Genomic DNA, 23,269 nt, shown 5'->3' on the forward strand with positions numbered 1-23,269 from the left:
CAGTTTATAGAGTTTATCACCTCCTGCTGTCTCCCATGTACATACGAATGGGTGTTGGGTAAAAGGTAAGTGATGTTGCTAAAATTCTGCCTCTGTTTATAGGTACCAAATAGGAACTCGGAGACAGAGTTTTGGGTGAAGTAGAAAAGAATGGTTTTTTTGCTTTGCTGATCCCTGGATTGGGAAGATCCCCTGGAGAAAGGAAAGGCTACCCACTCCAGCATTCTGGCCTGGAGAATTCCAGGGACTGTATAGTCCATGGGGTCACAAAGAGTCGGACATGACTGAGCAACTTTCACTTTCAGAAAAGAACAGTTTTATTGCTTTGCCAGGCAAAGAGGCCCAGAGTGGGCTAATGTCCTCAAAACTGCATGTCCCCAACTGGAGGGCTTAGTGAAGAGTCTTACAGTTTTCAGGGAACAGGGCGTGGTCAAGTCATGGACATTCTGATTGGTTGGTGGTGAGGTCACTACGAGTCAGTATCAACAACCTCTAGGTTCCAACTGGACTGGGGTCTACGTGCTTGTGGTCAGCATACAGTTAACCTTTTCCACCTGGTGGGGGTCTTAGTATCTGCAAAACAGCTCAAAAGACGTGGCTCAGAATATTATCTATAGTCCTTGAGGAAGAACTAAAGGTTCTTGACTTTAATGGCTAATGATTATTCTGTCTTATTTGACATTTTCTTGCTCTTGATTAAAATTTATTCTTTGCCAGCTTTGTGGAGGACATGGGTGGTGGTGGGGGTCTATTCAGGGAAGGCCTCAAGGGCCCTGCTCGATTATAGTGAGGGGGCCGAGACAGGAGAAAGACGACCCCATTCAGCAAGTAGTTAATAAATACACGTTACTTAATCCAGGGGGCTGGTAATAACCCAACCACTCCAGCCCCATGCTAAGCAGAATGACTCCCTCCCTCCCTGGGCACACCCAATAACCAGTTCACCCCCCAGAACTTCTGAGATTGCCTCAGGGTCTTCTGTCTCCTTTTCCCTAAAGACAGCACACAGCCCAGTCCAGGGTGGACACTCTGGAATTATCTCATTAGTTCCTGTGACTTAGAAAGACTTTCACAACAAGAGTTTAGAGCAGAACCACAGGACCTACAGGTAGTGGAGGATTCAGGTCCAAACATGTTTGTGAGGAAAAGCAAAAATCAGTGTATACACGACAACTTCCCAACAGCATCTCTTCAAGGAAAATTCCACTACATGCTTATGATCAATGATTCCTTGTCTGAAGCTGAAAGGGGCAAGGTTCTCACATGGACCAACTTTTCTGCCAAAATCCAGCTTACTGGAGAGAGAACAAGGATGAACTACATAACCAGCCTCCTGCCCAGGTGCAGTTTAGGAATTCCTATAAAGTAACACTTCTGTTCCCGTGTAAAGGAGAAATACAATGTGCTCTTCTTGGCTCACTAAGGAGAACAGAATCTTAGAAGGCCTATTCTAGTCATGCTTAATTAGAAGAAGGGATAAAGGCTGAATACACACTGTTCCAGTAACTATGTGTGTGTTAGTTGGTCAGTTGGGTCCAAATCTTTGTGACCCCATGGACAGTAGCCTGCCAAGCTCCTCTGTCCATGGAATTCTCCCGGCAAGAATACTGGAGCGTGTTGCCATTTCCTTCTCCAGGAGATCTTCCTGACCCAGGAATCAAACCCGGGTCTCCTGCATTCCTGGCATTCTTTACCATCTGAGCCACCGGGGAAGCCCCTCTAGTAACCATAAAGTACTGGTAAATATATATAAAATGCTGTTTCCTTCATGTGAGATAAGCATAATAATTCTAATTTCCTTCCACAGGGAAGGAGTTATAATCTTTAGAGTGCGACGGCATCATGGTTCTGTATTCAAGTAAAAGTCAATAATACACACTTATTTATGCTGAGTCCCAAGTTCATCACTGAGACAAAAAAAAAAAAAAAAAATCCAAACAAAACCAAAACAAAAAAACAACAAAAGCACATAAACAAAAGAAAACAAAACACAGCTAGGAAGATAGGTTTTCAGTGGTGGAATAAAGAACTAAGATACACTATCAATGTGCTTTCACTAACGGAGATGAATTTGAATAAAACCACTGATTTCTTATAACTTTCCTTATTCAACTGCAAAAGTGCTCTCTAAAAGAAAATAGTCTATACCAAAGACTGCTAATCTTTTTTTCAAACTCCTAGAAATCTATTTTGGGAAAGAGATGTAATTTCAGGCTGCTTTGATACTATCAAAGTAAATTGTTTTAATAGGAATTGGTCAGTTCAAGTTTTAACTTCAAAAGAAAAATGACATATTTTGAAGGATAATGGGAATTTTTTAAGGATATTCATAAAATCTGCAGATCTGTAACAATGTTGTTAATCTTGACTTTTATTATCTTATTCTTGTAATCACCCCGTTAGGGTGGGTTTAAACAAAGAACCAGGAACAGGGTCCTTGAAAGCCTCTTTCCTCAGAGGGGTGGTCTTACTTCACACCAAGTTAACAAGGCACTTATACCTGCCTGAAGGAAAATGAACCTGGGGAGACTCCAGTGCTATTGCAATTTTTAAATGTTCTCCACCTCAATGACCCCTGTCATCAGCTATTTGAATTTTTAGACTTCTGCATTACTTGAGTCTGGCTCCTACAACCGATCAGAGGCAACAGTAGCCCTGGGTTCACTCCTGCGTGGCCTCCCTTCACTGTTCTGAGCCTCAGTTTCCTCATCAGACTGCAAGACGCCTGGCGTGTCTGACATTGAGGAGGACCCAGCCTGCAACACATCTTAATCTTTTGTTGGGCAGAACACAGCCCATCTTCTCTCAAATCCAGCTTGTAAACAGCATCACAGAAAATGGCCAGCTGACAAATGAGTCAATTCTAGAAAGAAATGAGTCAAAAAAATTTTAATGACGTGTCAAAATGCATCCCTGGCAGGTTTGGGGAAACCCAAGTACCAGACCCATCAGACCAGCAAGGGGACAGCAGAACATAGAATTCAATCTTACTCTCAACTTAGACAAAACGAAGCTGTAAAGCCCAAAACAAACATCATTAGATTGGTTCCGAAGTTCCCGGGGCTCCAATATCGTGTGTGTTTGAGTTCAAGTTAAGCCAGCAACCGACCAAAGGGTGGTCTCTGAGCTAACACCACAGGAAGGATCTGTGGGTTGTGCTTTGCAGTTAGTGACATGGGGCAACAGCAGACACAGGAGCCATTCTCTCCAACTGCAGTTTCCAACAAAGAGACACGTGACCATAACTCTGACCCTCAGAATCACCATCTGCTGGCCTTGCTTCTCCAGGGAGCTGAGAGGCTGCTACTACCTTCTCCAGCCCCGTGCTCTGCTAGCATTCCGATACAGCCAACCATATGCTGTGCTGCCGGCAAGTTCTAACGCAGGACAATCTTGGGTGATGGTTGACACGGATGGCAGAAGTGAGGACCCGCCCGAGTTCAAGCATGTGTTTTTTGTCATGTTTGCCAAACTCTGCCTTAAAGGCATGACAGCAAAATTGACAAAAGAATAAAAATCCACACAAATCCTGAAATACGTAGTGCTCGTACACAAAGGAAATAGTACTGCATACCCACCCTACCCTGGGGAGGACAGTGGCGCTTGCTTCTGCTCCTTGCAGCCCTGGAACAGGAAGACGGCCTGGGCTGGATACAGGGCTCTGCTTTGCCCCTAACTGTGTTCTGCATTTTCTCAGGTGGTGCTAGTGGTAAAGAACCCACCTGCCAATGCAGAAGATGTAAGAAATGCGGGTTCAGTCCCTGGGTTGGGAAGATCCCCTGGAGAAGGGAATGGCAACCCACTCCAGTATTCTTGCCTGGAGGATCCCATGGACAGAGGAGCCTGGTGGGCTACAGTCCAAAGGGTTGCAAAGAGTCGGACATGGCCAAAGCAACTTAGCACGCCTGCACGTGTTCTGGGTCAAGCTTCACATTCCCACTTTTCCCCCTTTACTTCCAAAATGTCTAAAGCCGATCATAGCTCAGAAGTTGTTCTCGCTAACAGTAGTGATGGCAACCACTGAACGGATGCCTCTGGGCTCCAGGTACGGTGCTGTCAGCTTTTCACAAATAAGTTCCTTCAATCGCAACCTGAGAACACCCTTTACTATCTCACTGTCTGGATGAAAAGAGTGAGGTTCAAAGTGGTTAACAGTGAAGGGACCGAGCCAGGGCCGGACTCCAGGCCTGATTCCCAAGAGTCTTCCTTCCTCTGGACACAAAGCCCCTGCATCCAGCCACGACACAGCAGCTCGTCCCCAATCAGGCCAGAACATGGGGACGGTTCGGGGTAAGGCGGCCTATCTGAGACTCAAGAGGCCCACAGCGTTATCTCCATCTACCCCGCTGCCCTTCCTCCTGTTAATCCCCCTGGCCTAATCCTTCCAACACTTGTTCCAGGTCCCATTTCTTCTTCCCCTGTAGCAAGAGGTATTAAGGACGATAGTTAACACTGGTTAAAGGGGTGATTCTTCTCTTTTATTCTATTATTTTTTAAGGTTTTTTTTTAAAAAATTTACTTGGCTGTGCCGAGTTTTAGTTGCGGCATGCAGGATCTTTGATCTTCGTTGCAGCATGTGGGAAATTTAGCTGTGGCATGTGGGATCCAGTTCCCTGACCATGGATGGAGCCCAGCTCACCTGCACTGGGAGTGCAGGGTCTTAGCCACTGGACTACCAGGGAAGTCCCAAAGGAGTGATTCTTACCCTACACACCAGCTGCTGAGGGACTCGTGGGCAGAACCTACTTAGGTATCAGAAAGTGGCCCGGCTCTCCTCCTGCACAGTGAACGAGGACTGAGACCAATCTAACCATGGCACTGAAACGGTAATACAGCTAAACAATGGATCAGTTTCAAACGAGTTGGTTCCCTATAGCTGGTCACAGGCCACCCCCCAACCCCCAAATCTAGTCACCAACCAATCTGTCTTTGGCTGAAGATGAACTGGGTCAGAGTGGACAGGCCAGACTTACATAGGAACCCCCGTGAAGAGCAGAACTCCCGGCTGGGCAAGGGTTATTACACACGAAGGACTGTTTGGATCGCTCCTGGGGGAAACGCTGCAACTCACACATACATTTAAACCACACAGAAAATTAACCCCCGTAAACTCTCTAAATGTCTAAAAAATGACGTGATAAAAACAAATGCTTTCTAGTCTGACCAAGTTATTTTTTGACTTGTCACATTTGGTACTATTTCCCAAACAGGAATATTTTAAGTACAATAATTTTCACTGCTACAGAATTAGAACATGGGATAAGAATATATTTTATTTTTCTCACAGAAGTTCTACCAAAAATATACTTTTATCTTAACTTAAAAATACACCTTTGGAAATCAAAACTCGAGTTGTTACAATTCACTACATGTTTCACAAACAATCGTGAAAGGAAAGAGATCAACAGGACGGATTCAATTATTAAATAAAAAAATGTTCATTTTAAAAGCTTGACCTTGTCCTTTAATAACTTCAGGGTGGGGTTCTTGCTGATTTTCTTGTTGAAGATGACTAGGAGTTCCTCTTCAGATTTGTGATGTTCATTTGTCACCGCATAATACTGAGCTAAAACCTTCACAGAGAAAAAACAGCGGTCAAACAGGTATTTGTCCTGAAAATTTACCCACAGTGTTAGTTCTCTGACCCCCAGCATGGAGGACAGCGACAAATCAAAGAACCCAGGTGCTGGTTACTCGGGGGGGTCACGCTTGTGGCCATTCACACAGCCGCACACGTGTGACACTTAGCTGCCTGAGTCAGACGCCAGTGAAAAAAAATTACAAAGACAGGGAAAAACACTGTTCTGGAACAATCAAAAGACAGTAACATAGCTAGAGCGGTGATTTTCAGACTTAACACTGGTGCTGCTCTGGCTGAGGAGGTGTGGATGGGGTATGACTCTATCCCCACCCGCACCCTGAAGGACCAAAAAGAAGCAGCTTGAAAGTCACTGAGACATACACACACCTACAAGTTTACAGTATTTCAGATGTAGAGAAAACAGAACAAAACCATACATTTCAAAATAAAGAACGGATTCTCCCCAGCTTATACACCTGATTCACACCCTTCATACCTTTTTCCTTAGCTTCTTGATTGTTATTTCATTGTCTGGGGCCTGTTTCAGAACTGCTTTAATAGTTCCCTTCCAGTTGAATTTGCCTACAATGTAGAAAATAATTTGTAAACCACTGTGTTTTGTGGCACTCCCAAAGGGTTAAGAAACAGCTGTGTGTGAGAGATCCGGTCTCACTATACCCCGGCCAACATTTGGTGGTGGCACTACTTTTGTAAAGCTAGTTTTTGGTCTTGCCTCATTTCTGCACCACCTATTTGCTACGCAGGAAACGAACAAGACCAGAATGAACTGGACGCCACAGTACTGTGTAGGAGGCACCTGACCTGTCCAATCACAGTGGCCGAGAGGCACTGACTATCATCTACAATACTCATTCTCAGCGTGACCGGAAAAACTAAGGATCATTAAGTACCACCATCCTACAAATTCCGATAGAAAGACATGAGTTAAATCTAATGAACTCAAGATTTACTAAGGATCCACTAAGATCAAGGGGCTGTCTAAACACAGTAAGCAAAGCAAAGACTGAGCAAAAGGAGCTGAACCTTGAACCAGAGGAGATGGCCACCAATTACTACTGTCAGTAGGCTAGGACTCATCTAGGGAACCTCTGCTTCTGGGAAGATGAAGAGGAGTATGCAGAAGATACATAATGCTAACGAAAGAAATCAAAAGATTTAAATCAACAGACATGCCATGTTCATGGCTTGGAAGACAACCCAGTAAATAAAGTGATCGATTCTCCCCAAACTGATCCAATTCCTCTATCATCACGGCAAGACTTTTTATAGATATAGGCAAGATGATTATAAATCTTCTAATTTTGCAAAAGAACAAAGTGAGGATAAGGCTACCCGTTTTCCAGACTTTGGATATGCCTAGTCTAGTCGAGATGTGTGGTGGAGGGACAGACGGACACACACCATGCAAGAGGACCCAGAACAGACCCACACTGATGCTTGACAAAGGCACTTCACTAAGAGAAAAGACAGCCTTTTTAAATGGTGTGGACCAACCAGACATTGATGAGCAAAGAAATAAACCTTCAACCAAGTTTCATATCTCATAAAAATTAACTCAAAATGGATCATGGACTTGACTGTAAAATCTGCAACTGCAAGACATTTAAGGAAAAAAAAACAGAAAAAAGACAAAAAAACTTTTGGGGATTTAGGGCCAGCAGAGTTCTTAGACGACTTCAGAAGTATCATCTCTTAAAGGAAAAACTGACAAATGAGGCTTCATCAAGACCAGAAACTTGCTCTACAGACGCAGTACCACCACCAAATGTTGATCAGGGTGTAGGAAGACAGGATCTCTCACACACTACTGGTGGGAATACAACACGGCACAGTTACTCTTGAAAAACCTGCCTGTTTCTTAAAAAACTAATCATGCAAGTGATGTACCACACAGCCACTGTACCTCCTGAACATTTCTTCCAGAAAACACGACATAGGAAAGCCTCTACACAAGTGCTTACACCAGCTTTATTCATCAGGACCATGGACCGAAGGTAACCCAGATGTCCGTTAACAGATGAATGGATAACCAAGCTGCGGGACACTCATACCACAGACCACTGCTCACGGTGCAGAGGAATGGGCTACTGAGATGTGCGGCAACCTGGATGAATCTCCCTAGAATAAGGCTGAGTGAAAAGGACCAACTCAAGAGGTTACACAGTGTGAAGTCAAAGTCACTCAGCCGTGTCCGACTCTTTGTGACCGCATGGACTATACAGTCCATGGAGTTCTCCAGGCCAGAATACTGGAGTGGGTAGCCTTTCCCTTCTCCAGGGGATCTTCCTGACCCAGGACTTGAACCGGGGTCTCCTGCACTGCAGGTGGATTCTTTACCAACTGAGCTATCATATCAGGGAAGCCCACTACACAGTAAACGATGCCATTTATGTCACATTCTGAAATGACACAATTTCAAAGCAGAGAGGTATATGGAAGTAAGGGACAGGCTGACCTCTGGGGTAGAGGTGGGCGGGGCGAGAGGAGTGGGCGTGGCTGTAACGGGGCAGTGGGAGCATTCCCTTCCGGGACAGGAATGTTTGTCTCTTGACTGTTCAAGGTGTTGAACAATCAAGGTGTTGAACCCAGGGGAGTTTTGTCCTACAGCTGTGGGAGGTCTCGGCCTCAGAAGAAACTGGGTAAGGCCACAGAAGGATCCCTGATGTCTAATTATTTCTTAAAATTGCATGTGAATCTACAATTACCTCAGAACCAAAAGTTTTAAGTTAAAAAAAAAAAAGCTTCACATATACAAAGTTACAAGCTAAGAAATCTAACTACACTTGGGCAGTTACTGAACTTCCATGAATAAAGTCTCAAATCCCATTTGAGCCCTCGGGACTGTTCTTAGTGGCAGGCCTAGGGAGTGTTCCCGGTCTGGGCAGTGGGAACAGTTCTGCAGAGGAGACAGCATTTAAGAGGAACCCTGGACTTTCCAGGTGGCTCAGCTGGTCAAGAATCTGCCTGCCGTGTGGGAGACCTGGGCTCGATCCCTGGCTTGGGAAGATCCCCAGGAGAAGGGAATGGCTACCCACTCCAGTATTCTGGCCTGGAGAATTCCATGGACTGTATAGTCCATGGGGTCACAAACAGTCGGACATGACTGAGCGACTTACGCTTCCACTTTGGAGTCTGACAAGCACATATTCTGGCTGAAAGAGGGTGGCCGTGGGGCTCCAAGCAAGGGGACACCAGGGACAGACCCAGAGACGGGAGGAGGGACAGTCAAGCCTGTTCCTGCACCCTGGACCTCAGGGCACATCTATGGGCGTGATAAGAGGCAGGGACAAGAAGGGGCTTACTCCAAAGACAATACACGTCTCCAATCCAGACGGCTCTACATTCTATCCTTAAAGCCGGAGAGACCCTTGTGAGACCGACTGACCGAGTGCTCACTATTACTCTGCAGTCACACCCTGGAGCACGGGTTTTGCTCCAGACTCTTTCCCATGCATCCAGAGGGCACGACCCACCCCCTTCTCCCCCAACCTGGAGAGGGCAGAGCTGCAAAGCACAGCAGCCATACCTTTTGCAGGAGCCTCATGGTTTTCCGGTTCTCCATCCTCAGAATTTTCTGGGAGCTTAATCTTTTTCTTCTTAGAATCTGATTCAACTAAGTCATTAGGAAGATAAAAAAAAAAAAGATTTCACATTTATAACAGCACCTACCATTTAATGAGAGGCCTACAGGGCCAGGCTCCTATAAATAAAAACCCCGTCCCCTTGCTCATGCCCCCAAGCACCCCAGCCCCGAGGAGGGGGGCTTCTCCTCCAAGGACAGTTGAGAGGTGGTGTTGTCTGCCCTGGACTAAGCCCAGGTTGGCCTGCCACCAAACCGTATGGTCTTTGCTGCTAGTGGTTTCAAACGCAAGGTCTGACAGACTTTTATCCATCCCCAACTCACAGCTTAAACACTCTTTAACAAGCCCTCGGAACGTAAGTGAGTCACAAACCTTCCGAGTGCTTGCGCTTTCTTTTGCCTGGACCGGCGTCTGCCTGCTCCCCCGCCTCGGCGCCTCCATCCACCGCCCCATCCTGGGCGCGCTCGGCCTTGTTCTTCTTCCTCTGGCACTTCGTCCCCGAGGAGCCATTGGCTGCCTCCTGCTCAGCCTCCTGCGCTGCTTTGCGCTTTTTAGGCTTCTGACTCTTTGCGTTCTCTTGGTGGTTTTCTAGTCTTAGTTCTTTCTTTTCTTTTTTCCTGTTCTTCTGCCGTTCTGCCTTCCTTTCTCTCTTATTCTTCTTGGCCTCTGCGGGCTCTTCTGTGCTGCTGCTTGCTTTGGAGGACGGGACCTCGGTGTTGTTCTCTGCACACAGCTTGCTCACTGGCTCTGCCCGCTGCTGATCTGGCCCCTTACCGACGGGTTCCTTATTAATAAGCAAAACCAAGAAACACATAAATACTCATTCCAGACACACATCATTTTATCTACTGCATAAATTTCTCTAAGGAAACTGTTATTACTTCACCATTTTATAACTGCGACCCCTCCAACCCCACAGCTTACACGTAGCAATATATATACAAAGTGAGAAAAAACCACCCCCAGCCCACATTCCTCTCTGCATTTAATAGATATTTTCATTCCACTGGAAAAATGAAGGATCTCTATGTCATGGAAAAGCCAGACCTTTAATTCTGGCTCACTAGCAGCCTGTTAGATAGAAGACGAGCATGTGGGTGTGGCAGAAACCACCAGATTGATGCATCCGCAGGCCTGGGTTCAATTTCCAGCTCTGTTCACTACTAGCCAGGTGATTCAGGGCAAGTTATTTATCTGCTCCAAATCTATTTCCTCATCTATAAAAAGAAAAGGTGGTGACACGTACCTGATACAGTTTATGAATAAAATGAGAAAGGAGAAAAGCTAAGCTTGAGAAAGCAGCTGGATGTACAGGGAGAGTTTTGTAAACTCGAGTACTAGACAGAGGTGCCCTTATCACCATCACCGTTCAGGTGGATGGCTACCCCGAGAGGGACGTCAGGGAGGGACACCTGGGTGGGACGTCAAGAATGGTAAGTAAGGAACCATGGAAACACGTGCTGGAATAAGACAGACTACCCATTTACTGCACCACCTGACTCAAACCGAGTGACTTCAGCTGCACCCTGTAGATATGCTGCGGCCTCCATGCCTGCCCCTTCCCTAGAGAGGACGTGAGGCAAGTCACCGAACTGCTCCGTGAGCCCTGATCTGGCTGCAGGGTCAGGGCCACGGTCAGCGTCGGCAGCTCCGCGGCAGCTGCAGGTGCTCTGCAAACCGCTGGACTCACGGTCAGGTTCCAGCTCTGTTAAGCAACCGGCCAGGTGACTGACACCATCATCGAGCCCTCCTCCTTTCAGAGGTGAGGCCACGAGGGGACCAAACGGAGGAGGACTGGCTTTCCCTCCTGCTCAAGCACTCTGCTGAGCTCATGAAGCCCGTAAGACCCAGTCACAGGCTCAGAGTAGTATTTAGGGTACTGAGACTAAACTAAACAACTGGAGCTTTCTCAGGAGGAATTCAGAGATCAAATCATCCAGGCACACGCGGGGGAGGCAGGCGATGAGCTCAGAAAGGACTCAGGAGGAGGGGAGACCAGGACACCTCGCCCTGTCCTACAAGTTCCGTCCTATGGGACAGTGTATCATGAGCTTCAACCCACCAGGGTCTGAGCACTGCCGCCCCAGGCCTCCCCCTTAGCCAAGTCTCCAGCTGCTGCCCTGCCTCCAATTCCTAACCAAGCCCACCCTCTGCGCCCCAGATTCTGGGGGAGAGGGGAAACAGGAGGGAAGGAGGGAGGGAGACACACACTGACCCGCCAAGCAGTCACTCAATCAGTGAGTGAACAGACTCACTCCCCATCAGCTTCCTACTTCGTTCCAGGCTCTACTCCCACGTGGTCTCCTCAGATACGATTTCACTGCCTCTGTCCTGACAGCGAGACTCTCCCCCCTTCACTCTCTGCCCTGACCTCTGCCTCCCATTTCTTTCTGGCCCTTGTCACCACGTGATATCACAGCATCAGCCCTAAGAGCAGCTGTCGGTCTCTCCTGCCCGAATACAGCTCCCCCGCTGGGAAGGGCCCAGGTCCAAGGGTGGCTGGGTCCATAGCGACCAGGTGCGCCTTGCAAGCGGGGTGGTGAGTGTTTCACCTGAGGAGGATACAAAGCCTCCAGCCCAACACCTCCAGGGCCTTGGCACCATCCCCATCTCCAACTCCAGGCACGTGCCGGGATGTTCACTGCCCAAAAGCAAGGACAATCTGCATTTTGCAGAGCTCAGAGTTACCACAAGCTGCTTAATGGTTATCTTATTTAATTCTTAATATATTCACAGCTTCAAAAATGAAATTGAAAAACTCTATTTTTTGAACTCTAGAGTTAAGCTAAATAGCCACAAACTTTTATGACTATTAGTTAAAATAATGGAAGTGAAAGTGAAAGTGACTCAGTCGTGTCCGACCCTTTGCAACCCCATGGACTGTACAGTCTGTGGAATTCTCCAGGCAAGAATACTGGAGTGGGTAGCCTTTCCCTTCTCCAGGTGATCTTCCCAACCAAGGGATCAAACCCAGGTCTCCTGCATTGCAGGCATATTCTTTATCAGCTGAGCCACAAGGGAAGCCCAAAATAATGGAAATAACCTTTAAAAAAACAGGTGCCACATAAGTGCCAATTGAATGATTGGTTATAAGGTTTCGCAGGGCCAACTTGTGTGTTTAGAGACAAATGGTAGATACACTGCCAAGAAAAAGTTTCATTTTTTATCCCAATTTGTGGTCAAAACTATTCTCTCTGCATAAAGCACATCAACTGCTGACAACTGTGAGGAGAATAAAAGACCAGTCAGACACTAATGATATGTCTTCAGATGGGCTATAAGCTCCAAGTAGGGGCAGAGTGCAACTGAATTAATGAGAAAAAATGTTGAACAACGGAAGCAAGGACGTGCCTACAAGATGTCACACTACCACTTTCTGCAGGTGTATTCCACATCTGGGGCCTCTCGGATCAAAGCATCTTCTCGGAAGGCGGTCTACTGATGTGCTCTAAGCAATCCCTCCGGCCCCCGGAAGGACGGAGATCAGCACTGACCAAGCACCCACTCCCTGCTGGGCATGAGCTGGGAGGCTTGTACTCCCTCATCTGCTTTAATACTGGGACACGACCCCTCACCCCACACCTACCAGAATACCTGGTCGCCCCCTCTTGTCCTCACCCTGTTGTTTTTTTCTTCCGGCCACTAACCCACCTGAGTTGTTTTCCTGTTTTTTGTTCAGGGTCTGACACGTATCGGGCATAGTAAGTACTAAGTCTTTGGTGTTATTGCTTAGTCGCTAAGTCACCTCCGACTCTTTTGTGACCCCATGGACTGTAGCCCACCAGGCTCCTCTGTCCATGGGATTCTCCAGGCAAGAATACTGGAGTGGGTTGCCATGCCCTCCTCCAGGGGATCTTCCCGACCCAGGGATCAAACCCAGGTCCCCAGCTCCGCAGGCAGATTCCTTCCACTGAGCCACCTGGGAAGCCCCTACTGAGTCTAACGATCCATCTCTATTGAAGACAAGGAAACGAAGGCTCAGAGAGGTTAAATAAGATGCCTGAGAGCAAACGCCTGGCGAACAGCAAAGCAGGGATTCAAATCGGGTCTGTCAGAAACCCAAAGCACCTGTTCTTTTCCAATCATCCCACTACCACATGTCTAAGCCGATCAAGTCATGTCAGCCAATAGTTATCAAACATCAGGATTAAACACCTTCCTTTGCACAATAAGGAAATCTTCTCTGCATTGCATTCAGTGTATCCCTTCCCATTAATGAAGGCACAAAGAGGCTCTCTGAAAAAGAAGGCTGTCTTCACCTCCAAAAATAAGACATTCCTGTTTGATTTTTACTAAGCACTTTTGCCACACTGCAAGTCTAGAGTGAGATCGGACTTACACTGCTGGAAGCTTCAGAAAAGATATTCCACACCTGCTCCAGGATAGATTCATTATGAACTTTTAAACTGTTCTTCATCCAATTCTGTATGGGGGAAAAAGAAAAAAGAAAAAAACCCCACTTATCCCATATGCTGACAGGTACACATAAGCTGTCACTGAAGTGCCTACATCCCCTCCAGTCAGGGAAGTCCAGGCAAATACATACCTGAAATTTTGCCCTTTTCCTGGGAACGTTGTCAAAACCACTAATTTGCTCTAATAGTTCCCTCACTTTGGGGCTGACATTGGGTCTTTTTATTAATTCATGAATTTTCTACAGAAAAGATAAAAGCAATAAACAGTCGACACATGAGTTTCATGAAAGTCAAACTACTGGGTTTACACCTCAAGTCCAGGCTCTATGTTAATGTCTATGTTTACAGATTCAACAGAGTAAAGTCCAGAGCAATTTAATGTTGTTGTTCAGTCGCTAAGTCATGTCTGACTTTTTGCGACCCCATGGACTGCAGCCCGCCCAGGCTTCCCTTTCCTTCACTACCTCCCCGAGACCAAGGCAAGAAATAAAAGGCATGCACACTGGAAAGAAGTAAAATGATCTCTGTTCCCAACAACATGGTCTTACCTGTCCAAAACCCAAAAGATTTCACAGAAGGAATCTTTAGGACTAATTAAAAGTTCAGGGGTTGCAGGATACAAAAATCAACACTCAAAAATCAAGCTGCATTTCCCCACATGAACAAAGAACAAACTGGAGAGGAAATTAATAAACAATTCCACTTATAATACTATCAAAAAGAATAAAATACTTAGGGATAAACTTAACCAAGCAACGAGGCAAAAGACATACATACTGAAAACTAAAAAACACTGCTGAGAGAAATTAAAGATGATACAAGCAAATGGAAAGACATCCCATGTCCAAGAACCATAAGATGTCAATACCACTTAAAGAGATGTTCAGATGTAAGGTTCAGATGTAACCTCTATCAAAAGATGAAACAGTTCTGGAGATGGATGACGGTGATGGATGTACAACACTGTGAATGTACTTGGCTGCATAGGATGCATTAACTCTTGGCTTCCTAGGCTTCTCAGGAAAGCAGGTGACAGATGAAGCTCCTTGGTGAGTTAGGAAGAGCTTACCTGAATCCACGCCTGCTGTTTAACATCGCCTTTGTGGGTTTTACCTTCATACCCTTTGCCACCATACTTCTGCTCTTCACTTATGCATTTCACGTGGTTTTTATAGTCATCGCCCCTTAAAGTGAGAAAGTTCCACCATTAGAGTGATTCCCAAATCGGAGTCTCTGTGTAAAGCCGGCACGCACTCCACACTTACCTTCCCATCTGTGCTCTGCACGGCCACCCCACCCCTTTCACTTACTACACTGATAACCTCCTGGTCACATCACATTTTCCTTCTTCCCAACTGTTCAAATCCCACCACCAAACTTTCCACCCATCCACCCAAATGTCTTAAAATCATATTGATAGGCAGTATTTTTTTTAAGTCACAAGCGAACAGTCTCTAAATAAAAAAGAATTTTCTGCAACAGGGTGGCTTTATCTTAAATTACAATGCCTGTAGAGTTTCCTGGTAATATACAGTGGGCAATCAATAATTAGCTGTAGACTAAGTTAAAAGGTGGTATAAAACAGTCGTATCAGGTCATGAGAAAGCTCTGGATCTTGGGAGTCTTGGGAAAAAAGGACACTTGGTTTTGTCTTATATGATTGTTTTGAAGCTCTACAGGGTCCTCAAGGAAAAGCCGGGACAAGGTCAGGGGCAAAGTCCCTTAAGGAGAAACAGCCCAGTTTTCACCTGTTTCTGTATATTCTTCCTCCTAAGATTAGGTAAGAACACTTAGCAGTTTCCAAACTTTTTTTTTTTTAAATCACTGCTTTAGAATGAAATTAAAAGAGACTGTTTGCAAATATCCCTCAAATGCCACGGAGGTCAGTAGGGCCCACGTGCCAAAAGCTGAACCCTCTGAAGCTGAAGGCAATCAGCGCAAGAATGAGATTAGCCAACTGCAGACAACGCTCCCTGAGAAACAGTGGATGGGCAGGATCCATCCCGCCCCCTCCCCTCAGCCCTCACCTCTCCAGAGACCCCTTCCCTGGAAGCACCTGACACACTCAGGATCAGGAGCTTCACTCCCTCCATCACCTCTGATTTTCTGGGGGAGGACCGAGTCTCTTCTCCGAGGTATCACCACTGTGAATGAATAACTTCATTTTCTGGTCTGTAAATCCACCGCTTCCCTGTTCTCAGCACACCACACCGGAAACCCTGCTCCGCATGGGACCTCCCTAGGTCCGGTAACGGTGCCAAGGACAGGAGAGCAAGTGCCATGGACTCATCAGATGAAGACCAAACCCGAAACTCCCTTTTATTCTGAGTCTTCTCTTTGTATCACCTTTAAAGAGCAAACAGTTCTGGCAGGCACTACATTTTTTTCTTAATTTTCTTTCCTAAAATTTGCTCTTGCTCTCTCTCTTTTTTTTAATGCTTTGTGGAACCAACGATCACATAACTGGTCTGGACATTTAGTACAGATCCACATGGACTTACCAGAAGTCTTTGCCGCAGTCGATGCAGGAAAGACATTCGCAGTTTCGGCAAAGAGCCACGTGCTTTTCCACTTGTACCTTCTTCACTGATTCACCACATGCATTGCATGTAAAAAATACCATTTTTAGCTAAATGATTAAATTTTGTTTTTTACCCAAGATGGGTTTTAAGCCCTGTCCTAAAAAAAAATTAAAAAGGAAAAAAGATAATTATCATTGTAATGTGAAACTTCTTTTCCAAATATATGACTCAGACAGCGAACTCTTCACATGAAAATAACACAATAGAATCAAAGCTGATTCGCAATCTACATAAACCTTTACCATCACATAAGTAAAGCTGTATTCAACAACAATACCACGGCTAAAACTGGTTGAATGTGTGCTCACCACAGGATGGGCTTTATTCTAAGAGCTTTACGTGTGTGTATTTCCTTAACCCTCACAGCAACCCTATGAGGGAAGGACTACTGTCGTCCACAATTTACACGTGGTATTGGGACTCAGACTAAAGAAACTGTCCAAAGTCATGCAGTAGCAGAACCAGGATTTAAACCTGGCAGGCTGCCTCTAGAAATGAAGTTTGGGGACGTTTCCAATAACTTTAAGGGCACACAGGCAGTTCTCCTTCTCTCTACTGCCTCTAGGTGAGCACTGAAAAAAAAAAGTGCGCCGAGTCCCCAAATACAATAAGGATACAGCCAAAGGGGAATCAAGGAAGGTTTAGAAAGTGGAGAAGAGGCCTAAAAATCATTCCTATAAGCACAAACAGCACCCATACAGGCATAACCATGTAGCCACAGGTGTTAAAAATGCGGATGTGCGCCTCAGTTTCAGTGGACGGGAGCAGAAGAGGCCTCCTGTTGGATCAATCAGAAACCAGAGAACCCTTCCAGGTATCCCAGTGCTGGGTGTTGAAGTACTGGAGTGGGCTCCCAAACCCAGACTTCCAGAGCACTGCCCCATGATTCAGTGGGTCCACACCTACACATAACTATCGTTTAAAAAGTTCATGGAGGTGCTACTGCCCTCAACAAAACACAAATTCATCTAAAAGGGTGCTGGAAATCACTGTAACTTTCCAAGATTCAGTTCAGTTGCTCAGTCACGTTCGACTTTTTGCAACCCCAAGGACTGCAGCACACCAGGTTTCCCTGTCCATCACCAACTCCCGGTACTTGCTCAAACTCATGTCCATCGAGTTGGTGATGCCATCCAATCATCTCATCCTCTGTTGTCCCCTTCTCCTCCTGCCTTCAATCTTTTCCAGCATCAGGGTCTTTTCCCATGAGTCAGTTCTTCGCATCAGGTGGCTAACGCATTGGAGCTTCAGCATCAGTCCTTCCAGTGAATATTCAGGACTGATTTCCTTTAGGTTTGACTGGTTTGATCTCCTTGCGGTCCAAGGGACTCACAAGAGTCTTCTCCAACACCACAGTTCAAAAGCATCAGTTCTTTGGCACTCAGCTTTCTTTAAGGTCCAACTCTCACATCCATACCTGACTACTGGAAAAACCATAGCTTTGACTAGATGGACCTTTGTCAGCAAAGTGATGTCTCTGCTTTTTAATATGCTATTTAGGTTGGTCATAGCTTTTCTTTCAAGGAGCAAGTGTTTTTCAATTTCATGGCTGCAGTCATCATCTGCAGAGATTTTGGAGCCCAAGAAAACAAAGTCTGTCACTGTTTCCATAGTTTTCCCATCTATTTGCCATGAAGTGATGGGACCCAATGCCATGGTCTTAGTTTTCTGAATATTGAGTTTTTTGGTTTTTTGGTTTTTTTTTTTTTTTTCTTTTTTCTGAATGTTGAGTTTTAAGCCAGCTTTTTCACTATTCTCTTTCACCCTCATCAAAAGGCTCTTCAGTTCCTCTTTTCTTTCTGCTATAAGGGTGGTGTCTGTCATCTGCATATCTGAGGTTATTGATACTTCTCCTGGCAATCTTGATTCCAGCTTGTGCTTCATCCAGCCCGGCATTGGACATGATGTACTCTGCATATAAAGTTAAATAAGCAGAGTGACAATATACAGCCTTGACCTACCCCTTTCCCAGTTTGGAACTAGTCTGTTGTTTCAGGTCCCATGTTGCTTCCTGACCTGCATACAGATTTCTCAGGAGGCAGGTAAGGTGGTCTGGTAGTCCCATTTCTTGAAGAATTTTCCAGTTTGTTGTAATTCACACAGTCAAAGGCTTTGGCAAAGTCAATAATGCAGAAGTAGATGTTTTTCTGGAATACTCTTGCTTTTTCTATGATCCAATGGATGTTGGCAATTTGATTGCTGGTTCCTCTGCCTTTTCTAAATCCAGCTTGAACATTCGGAAGTTTCAGTTCACGTACTGTTGAAGACGTGTTTGGAGAATTTTGAGCATTACTTTACTAGCGTGTGAGATGAGTGCAATGTTGTGGTGGTTTGAGCATTCTTTGGCATTGCCTTTCTTTGGGATTGGAATGAACACTGAGTTTTCCAGTCCTGTGGCCACTGCTGAGTTTTCCAAATTTGCTGGCATATTGAGCGTATTTCACAGCATCACCTTTCAGGAATTGAAATAGCTCAGCTGGAATTCCATCACCTCCACTAGCTTTGTTCTTAGTGATGCTTCCTAAGGCCCACTTGACTTTGCATTCCAGGATGTCTGGCTCTACATGAGTGACCACACCATCATGGCTATCTTGGTTATTAAGATCTTGATTTTTTTAATCACTAGATTGTCATTTTACATTATAAATAAGTTTCACAGCAAAAATACTGAGAACAAATGTTTAACCCAGCATGTTCTTCCTCATCATGAAGGTAAGGGTCAAGTACACCAATACAGTTTGTTCAGGGTTAAGACTTCATCTGAGACTCCTCTGGCACAAACGAGAGAGTACTCCTGGTTCGTGGAAAATTCTCACGCACGAGGTAACCATCTCTCCTGCACTCCCACCTTCTGAGTCACTGCTAGACAGGACAAACCGAAGAAAGGAGCAGGCCTATTCCCCCATCCATTCAGCCTCGAATGAAAATGTACATCCTGGCTGCAACTCCAGGGTTTACAGAGGCTCAGCTGGTCTCTCTTGGAGGTCTCCTGCCCTGCAGTTTGCTTAATGTGCTACATATAAAACGTGGGCCCCTGACCCAGGGACCCCTTCTTCAGCTCTCCATCAGGATTACATGGGGTCAGTAACAGCTGAGCAGCAAATTCAAAGGAAAGAAAGCCTGACTATTCTGGGATGCGCACCAACCAAGAGCAACTTCTCACCTAGTTACAGTGAAAAACGTATGAAACAGTCACAGGTACGGGGGAGTTGGTCTCCCGTGGACTGTGACCCACTCCTCCAAAGCCAGCATTCTGCTCTCAGCAGAAGGATGACCAGGTTGCTGGCAGGCAACAAGAGCAGCCGAGCTTCCCTGGTGGCTCAGTGGTAAAGAATCTGCCTGCAAAGCAACTTTGGTCCCTGGGTCAAGAAGATGCCCTGAAGAAGAAAATGGCTAACCCACTCCAGTATTCTTGCCTGGAGAATTTCATAGACAGAGGAGCCTGTCGGGCTACAGTCCATGGAGTTGCAAAAGAGCTGGAGACGACTGAACGCACATGGACACAAAGGCCACTTTGGTTTCAAAACGAGAGTAAACCATAGTCATCGAGAGATGGACTGCCACCTTACACACAAGGTGGAAGCAGCTGGGACAAACTAAATTACCTGCTGACAATGTTGAGAGGACTTTCACAATGAGAGTCAACCATGAAAAAATACCCCCTCAAACTGCAGCAATGGCCTAGAGCTTTCCAGCCTTCATTTTTGAGGTCTATCCTATATCTGGTTTGAGGCAGAGAGGGGAGGGGAGGAAGGTTTCGGCAAGCTTTGAGATCCAGTTGAGAGATGCAGCCTGCCATGGAAGGTCGGAAATTAAAAGGTCTGAGAAGGACGGCTGGATTTCTCAGAATAAATGAAATTTCTCGACTGAATGAAGCCAGTGATGTTGACAAAAAAAGATGCTCGGCATATCTGTGCAAAACATGTCTTCTCTCTGGTGATTAGCCACACACAGAGTAAACATCTGTGTAAACAGAGTAAACATCAATTCAGGAGAGAATTTGATCGCATGTACATCAGAAAGATACCTCTCCAATCGTTTTCATTTGGACTTTGTGGCGTATGCTCACATTCAGAAATCTATTGGGATTTTTTTCAAAGATAGAATGGTAGCTTGCACACTAAGCTGGAACTCAGTCTCCCAGGGCCTTCCCCTGGATTTTTAGAGCCACAGCTGCATACTGATGCTTGATCTGCACCGTGGGCAGTGTGGCCGCCTGCTCGCTAAGGAGATAAGCTCTGTGAGGAACTTACCCGCCCCTCTTCACCCAGCCCTCTAGGGAAGTACCTTTCTTTTGTGCCGTAAACACTGGTATGTGTGTCTGCGGTGGAAGAAAGGGGCTGCAAACACCCGCAAGCTCAAAACCATCCAAACTGTACAGCAGACTCCAGTGTGGCAAATATTAGGGTAGGCTTGACAATTTCAGAAGTGGACATGCTACAGACTTACAAAAAGATACCCCTGTGAAAATGCAGCCCCTCCAAATGAAAACAGCAAGCACCTCCTACACACAAAAGACAACTCATTCAAACTTCACAGGACTCAATAAATGTGAAAGAAATTTAAACAGCCACATTTTCAAATGATGTTTTGGTAAACTGGTAACATTTGGACTTCACAAGTTAGAAAAGCTAAAACCATGTTTGTTGCATTAAGACTTTCATGACACCTATATACTCGGCTAAGTGCCGTGTAAGTCATGATGGTTCATTTAAAAATATTACAACCCTAAGTCTTTTATTCTTAAGCTAGGCCACACTGAACAAGGAGACCACCCATGTCACAGCAGAGGATGATGGGTATTGAACAGCAGTGCTGAGCTGATGGGTAGCAGACAGCATCTCTAGGAGCTGGGAACCTGTGAAGCAATTCAGGTACCTCAGTCTCCTTTTATCAAGCTGGTGGCCATCTTCTGTTGACCTGGGCCTGGACTCAGGGCCAGAGGATCTGAGCTGGAGTCTGCATCTGCCAATTAAAACCTAAATGACCTGGAAGTACCTAAGCTTCTCAGAATGTGCCTATCTATAAAATGGGACTAATAGCTACCTTACAGTATTGTGTGGAAAGTAAAAGATACCAGATTTGAAAGATAAATCCTTACTCAATGGTAGAATGTCTTGCAGTCTATTTATTTGCACATCAATGATATTGCTCCCAGTCCCCGCCAAACACTGCTTCTTTAAATATGACCCTCAATCTATCCATCTGTCTTCATAAAGTCACCCCAGTCTCTGCTGGCTCCCCATCCCCTGGGTGCCTACACTACCACCCTATTCCCTGATAACACGAACTCAAATTGGTTCTAGGATTGTGAAGTGAATGTGTAAGTTGCTCAGTCGTGTCTGACTCTCTGGACCCCATGGATGGTGGCCTGCCAAGTTCCTCTGTCCGTGAAATTCTCCAGGCAAGAATATTGGAGTGGGTTGCCATTCCCTTCTCCAGGGGATCTTCCTGACCCAGGGATCCAACCCGGGTCTCCTGCATTGTGGGCAGATTCTTTACCATCTGAGTCACCAGGGAAGCTTGTAATTGCAGTGATTTATTTATTTATTAACCTTCCTCCTTACACATTTTTGTATTGTCTATTTTTTTTTAACAACAACAAAAAAAACTATTGTTAAAAAAAATTCCTTCACAAACATATACACACAGACCTAAACCCCACTGACACCATCACCACCAAAACTGCCCACCTGAAGGGCCAAGCTGTCAACAGCCTCCAGTGAGCCCTGAGACCTGAAGCAAGTCACTGTCCCCTAGGGACTTAAGTTCTCCAGGCTGTGACACAATGCATCAGGCCAACTAGGCAAGCCCCGCCTGAGAGGAAAACTCCGAGAAACCAGGGGCATGGTGAAAGGGAAAGACAGACCAGCACACACTGCACAGCCTCACGCCGAAGCTCCTGACTGTAGGCTGTATAGTCAGGCAGGATCTCTCCCTTGCTCTGCAAAGACTCTCAAGGAATGTACATCCATCTCCACTTGACAGATGAGCCGAGGCCCGCAGAAGCTGAGCAGCCTCTCTCAAACCCCAAGTTCCAGTCTCACACCCTCCCCACACGGTACACCAACAGCAGAGGTTTAAACAGCATCTACGCACTGGTGTAATAACTACCTGTGGAAGCCAATGCGTCAGGCACTACGTTAGGCACCGGGGGCCCTGGGGGCGCTGTGTGAGTAAGTCCCAGGTAGGCACTTTGCAAGAATGGTAAGCTTGCAAGCACTCAAACCCCACCTTATGCCTCTAACCTCTCCACAAAGGCAGGGTTGCAGAAAATCCGGACACTGATGGATCATCTACTATGTGCGAAGCCCTGGCTCCTGTAATACACAAGAGTCCTCTGAGTTAGGTTTCATTATTTTTCCCTTTTGACAGACCAGGCACAAAGGGGTTCAGTAACTGGCAGCAAGCTACACGTGCAGTTGGTGGCAAACGTGGATTCAGAACGCGGCTACTCCCGGCCCTAAAGCCCCGCGCTCTCAACCACTATGCCCTAGGGCCTCCTCCTTGGAGACCGAGCTCCCCAAGACTCCAAGAAGACAAGCGCCTCGTCCCCAACATGCAGCCAGGCCTGCACAATCCAGTCCGGTGAGGGGGACGAGACAACCATCCCGGCTGGAACCCCCTCTGTGGGTTCCCGGCACCGACTTTTCCATTTTAAAATCCGGAGGAGCTAACTCCAGGACTATTCCATCATTCTAACTTCAGGACTCCTTCCATTTCCCCCAGAGCACGAATGAAACTTGAATGCATTTCTTTCTTCCATGCGTTTAAGCCAAAGAAAAGACTCTCTAACGGTGGAAACGCAGGCAACTGCCACTGTGCCCACCCCACCCCACCCCCCGCCCCACAGCCCGAACTCCAGCCTCCCAGGTCGGACCTCTGGGCCACCGCCCCTCACCTCTCAGTCAGCGCCCGCCAACGGTTTCAACCCGCCACGAGAGGAGCACGTGGAACCGCGGCTTCCCTCAAGGCTCTACAACCTGCACCACCTCCCTCCAGGGCTTCCGCGCGCAGAATTCGCTTCGGAGGCGTCCTGTGCGCTTGCGCACCGCGGCCACACCTCCCGGCGGAAGTGACGCAACTGGA

At 46.3% G+C, this 23,269-nt stretch overlaps 1 protein-coding gene across 2 annotated transcripts; it reads right to left on the minus strand.

Annotated features, from left to right (window-relative positions):
- Nucleotides 1-5,247: 5,247 nt before the first annotated feature.
- On the minus strand, nucleotides 5,248-23,221 carry LYAR (Ly1 antibody reactive). Of its 2 annotated transcripts, none has more exons than XM_065914230.1 (9): nucleotides 23,082-23,221; nucleotides 16,100-16,277; nucleotides 14,668-14,782; nucleotides 13,730-13,837; nucleotides 13,523-13,606; nucleotides 9,556-9,967; nucleotides 9,129-9,215; nucleotides 6,078-6,163; nucleotides 5,248-5,573 (listed from the first exon to the last, which is right to left on the minus strand). In XM_065914230.1, the coding sequence occupies exons 2-9, from the start codon at nucleotides 16,219-16,221 to the stop codon at nucleotides 5,439-5,441; spliced, it is 1,149 nt and encodes a 382-aa protein (XP_065770302.1). In that variant the 5' UTR covers nucleotides 16,222-16,277; nucleotides 23,082-23,221; the 3' UTR covers nucleotides 5,248-5,438. The 2 variants fall into 2 exon arrangements, with proteins under 2 accessions (XP_065770302.1, XP_065770303.1); XM_065914231.1 differs by having other exon boundaries at nucleotides 16,100-16,272; nucleotides 23,082-23,181.
- Nucleotides 23,222-23,269: the final 48 nt, after the last annotated feature.

The sequence above is a fragment of the Muntiacus reevesi genome, chromosome 22 (genome assembly GCF_963930625.1).
Source record: "Muntiacus reevesi chromosome 22, mMunRee1.1, whole genome shotgun sequence".
NCBI lineage: Eukaryota > Metazoa > Chordata > Mammalia > Artiodactyla > Cervidae > Muntiacus > Muntiacus reevesi.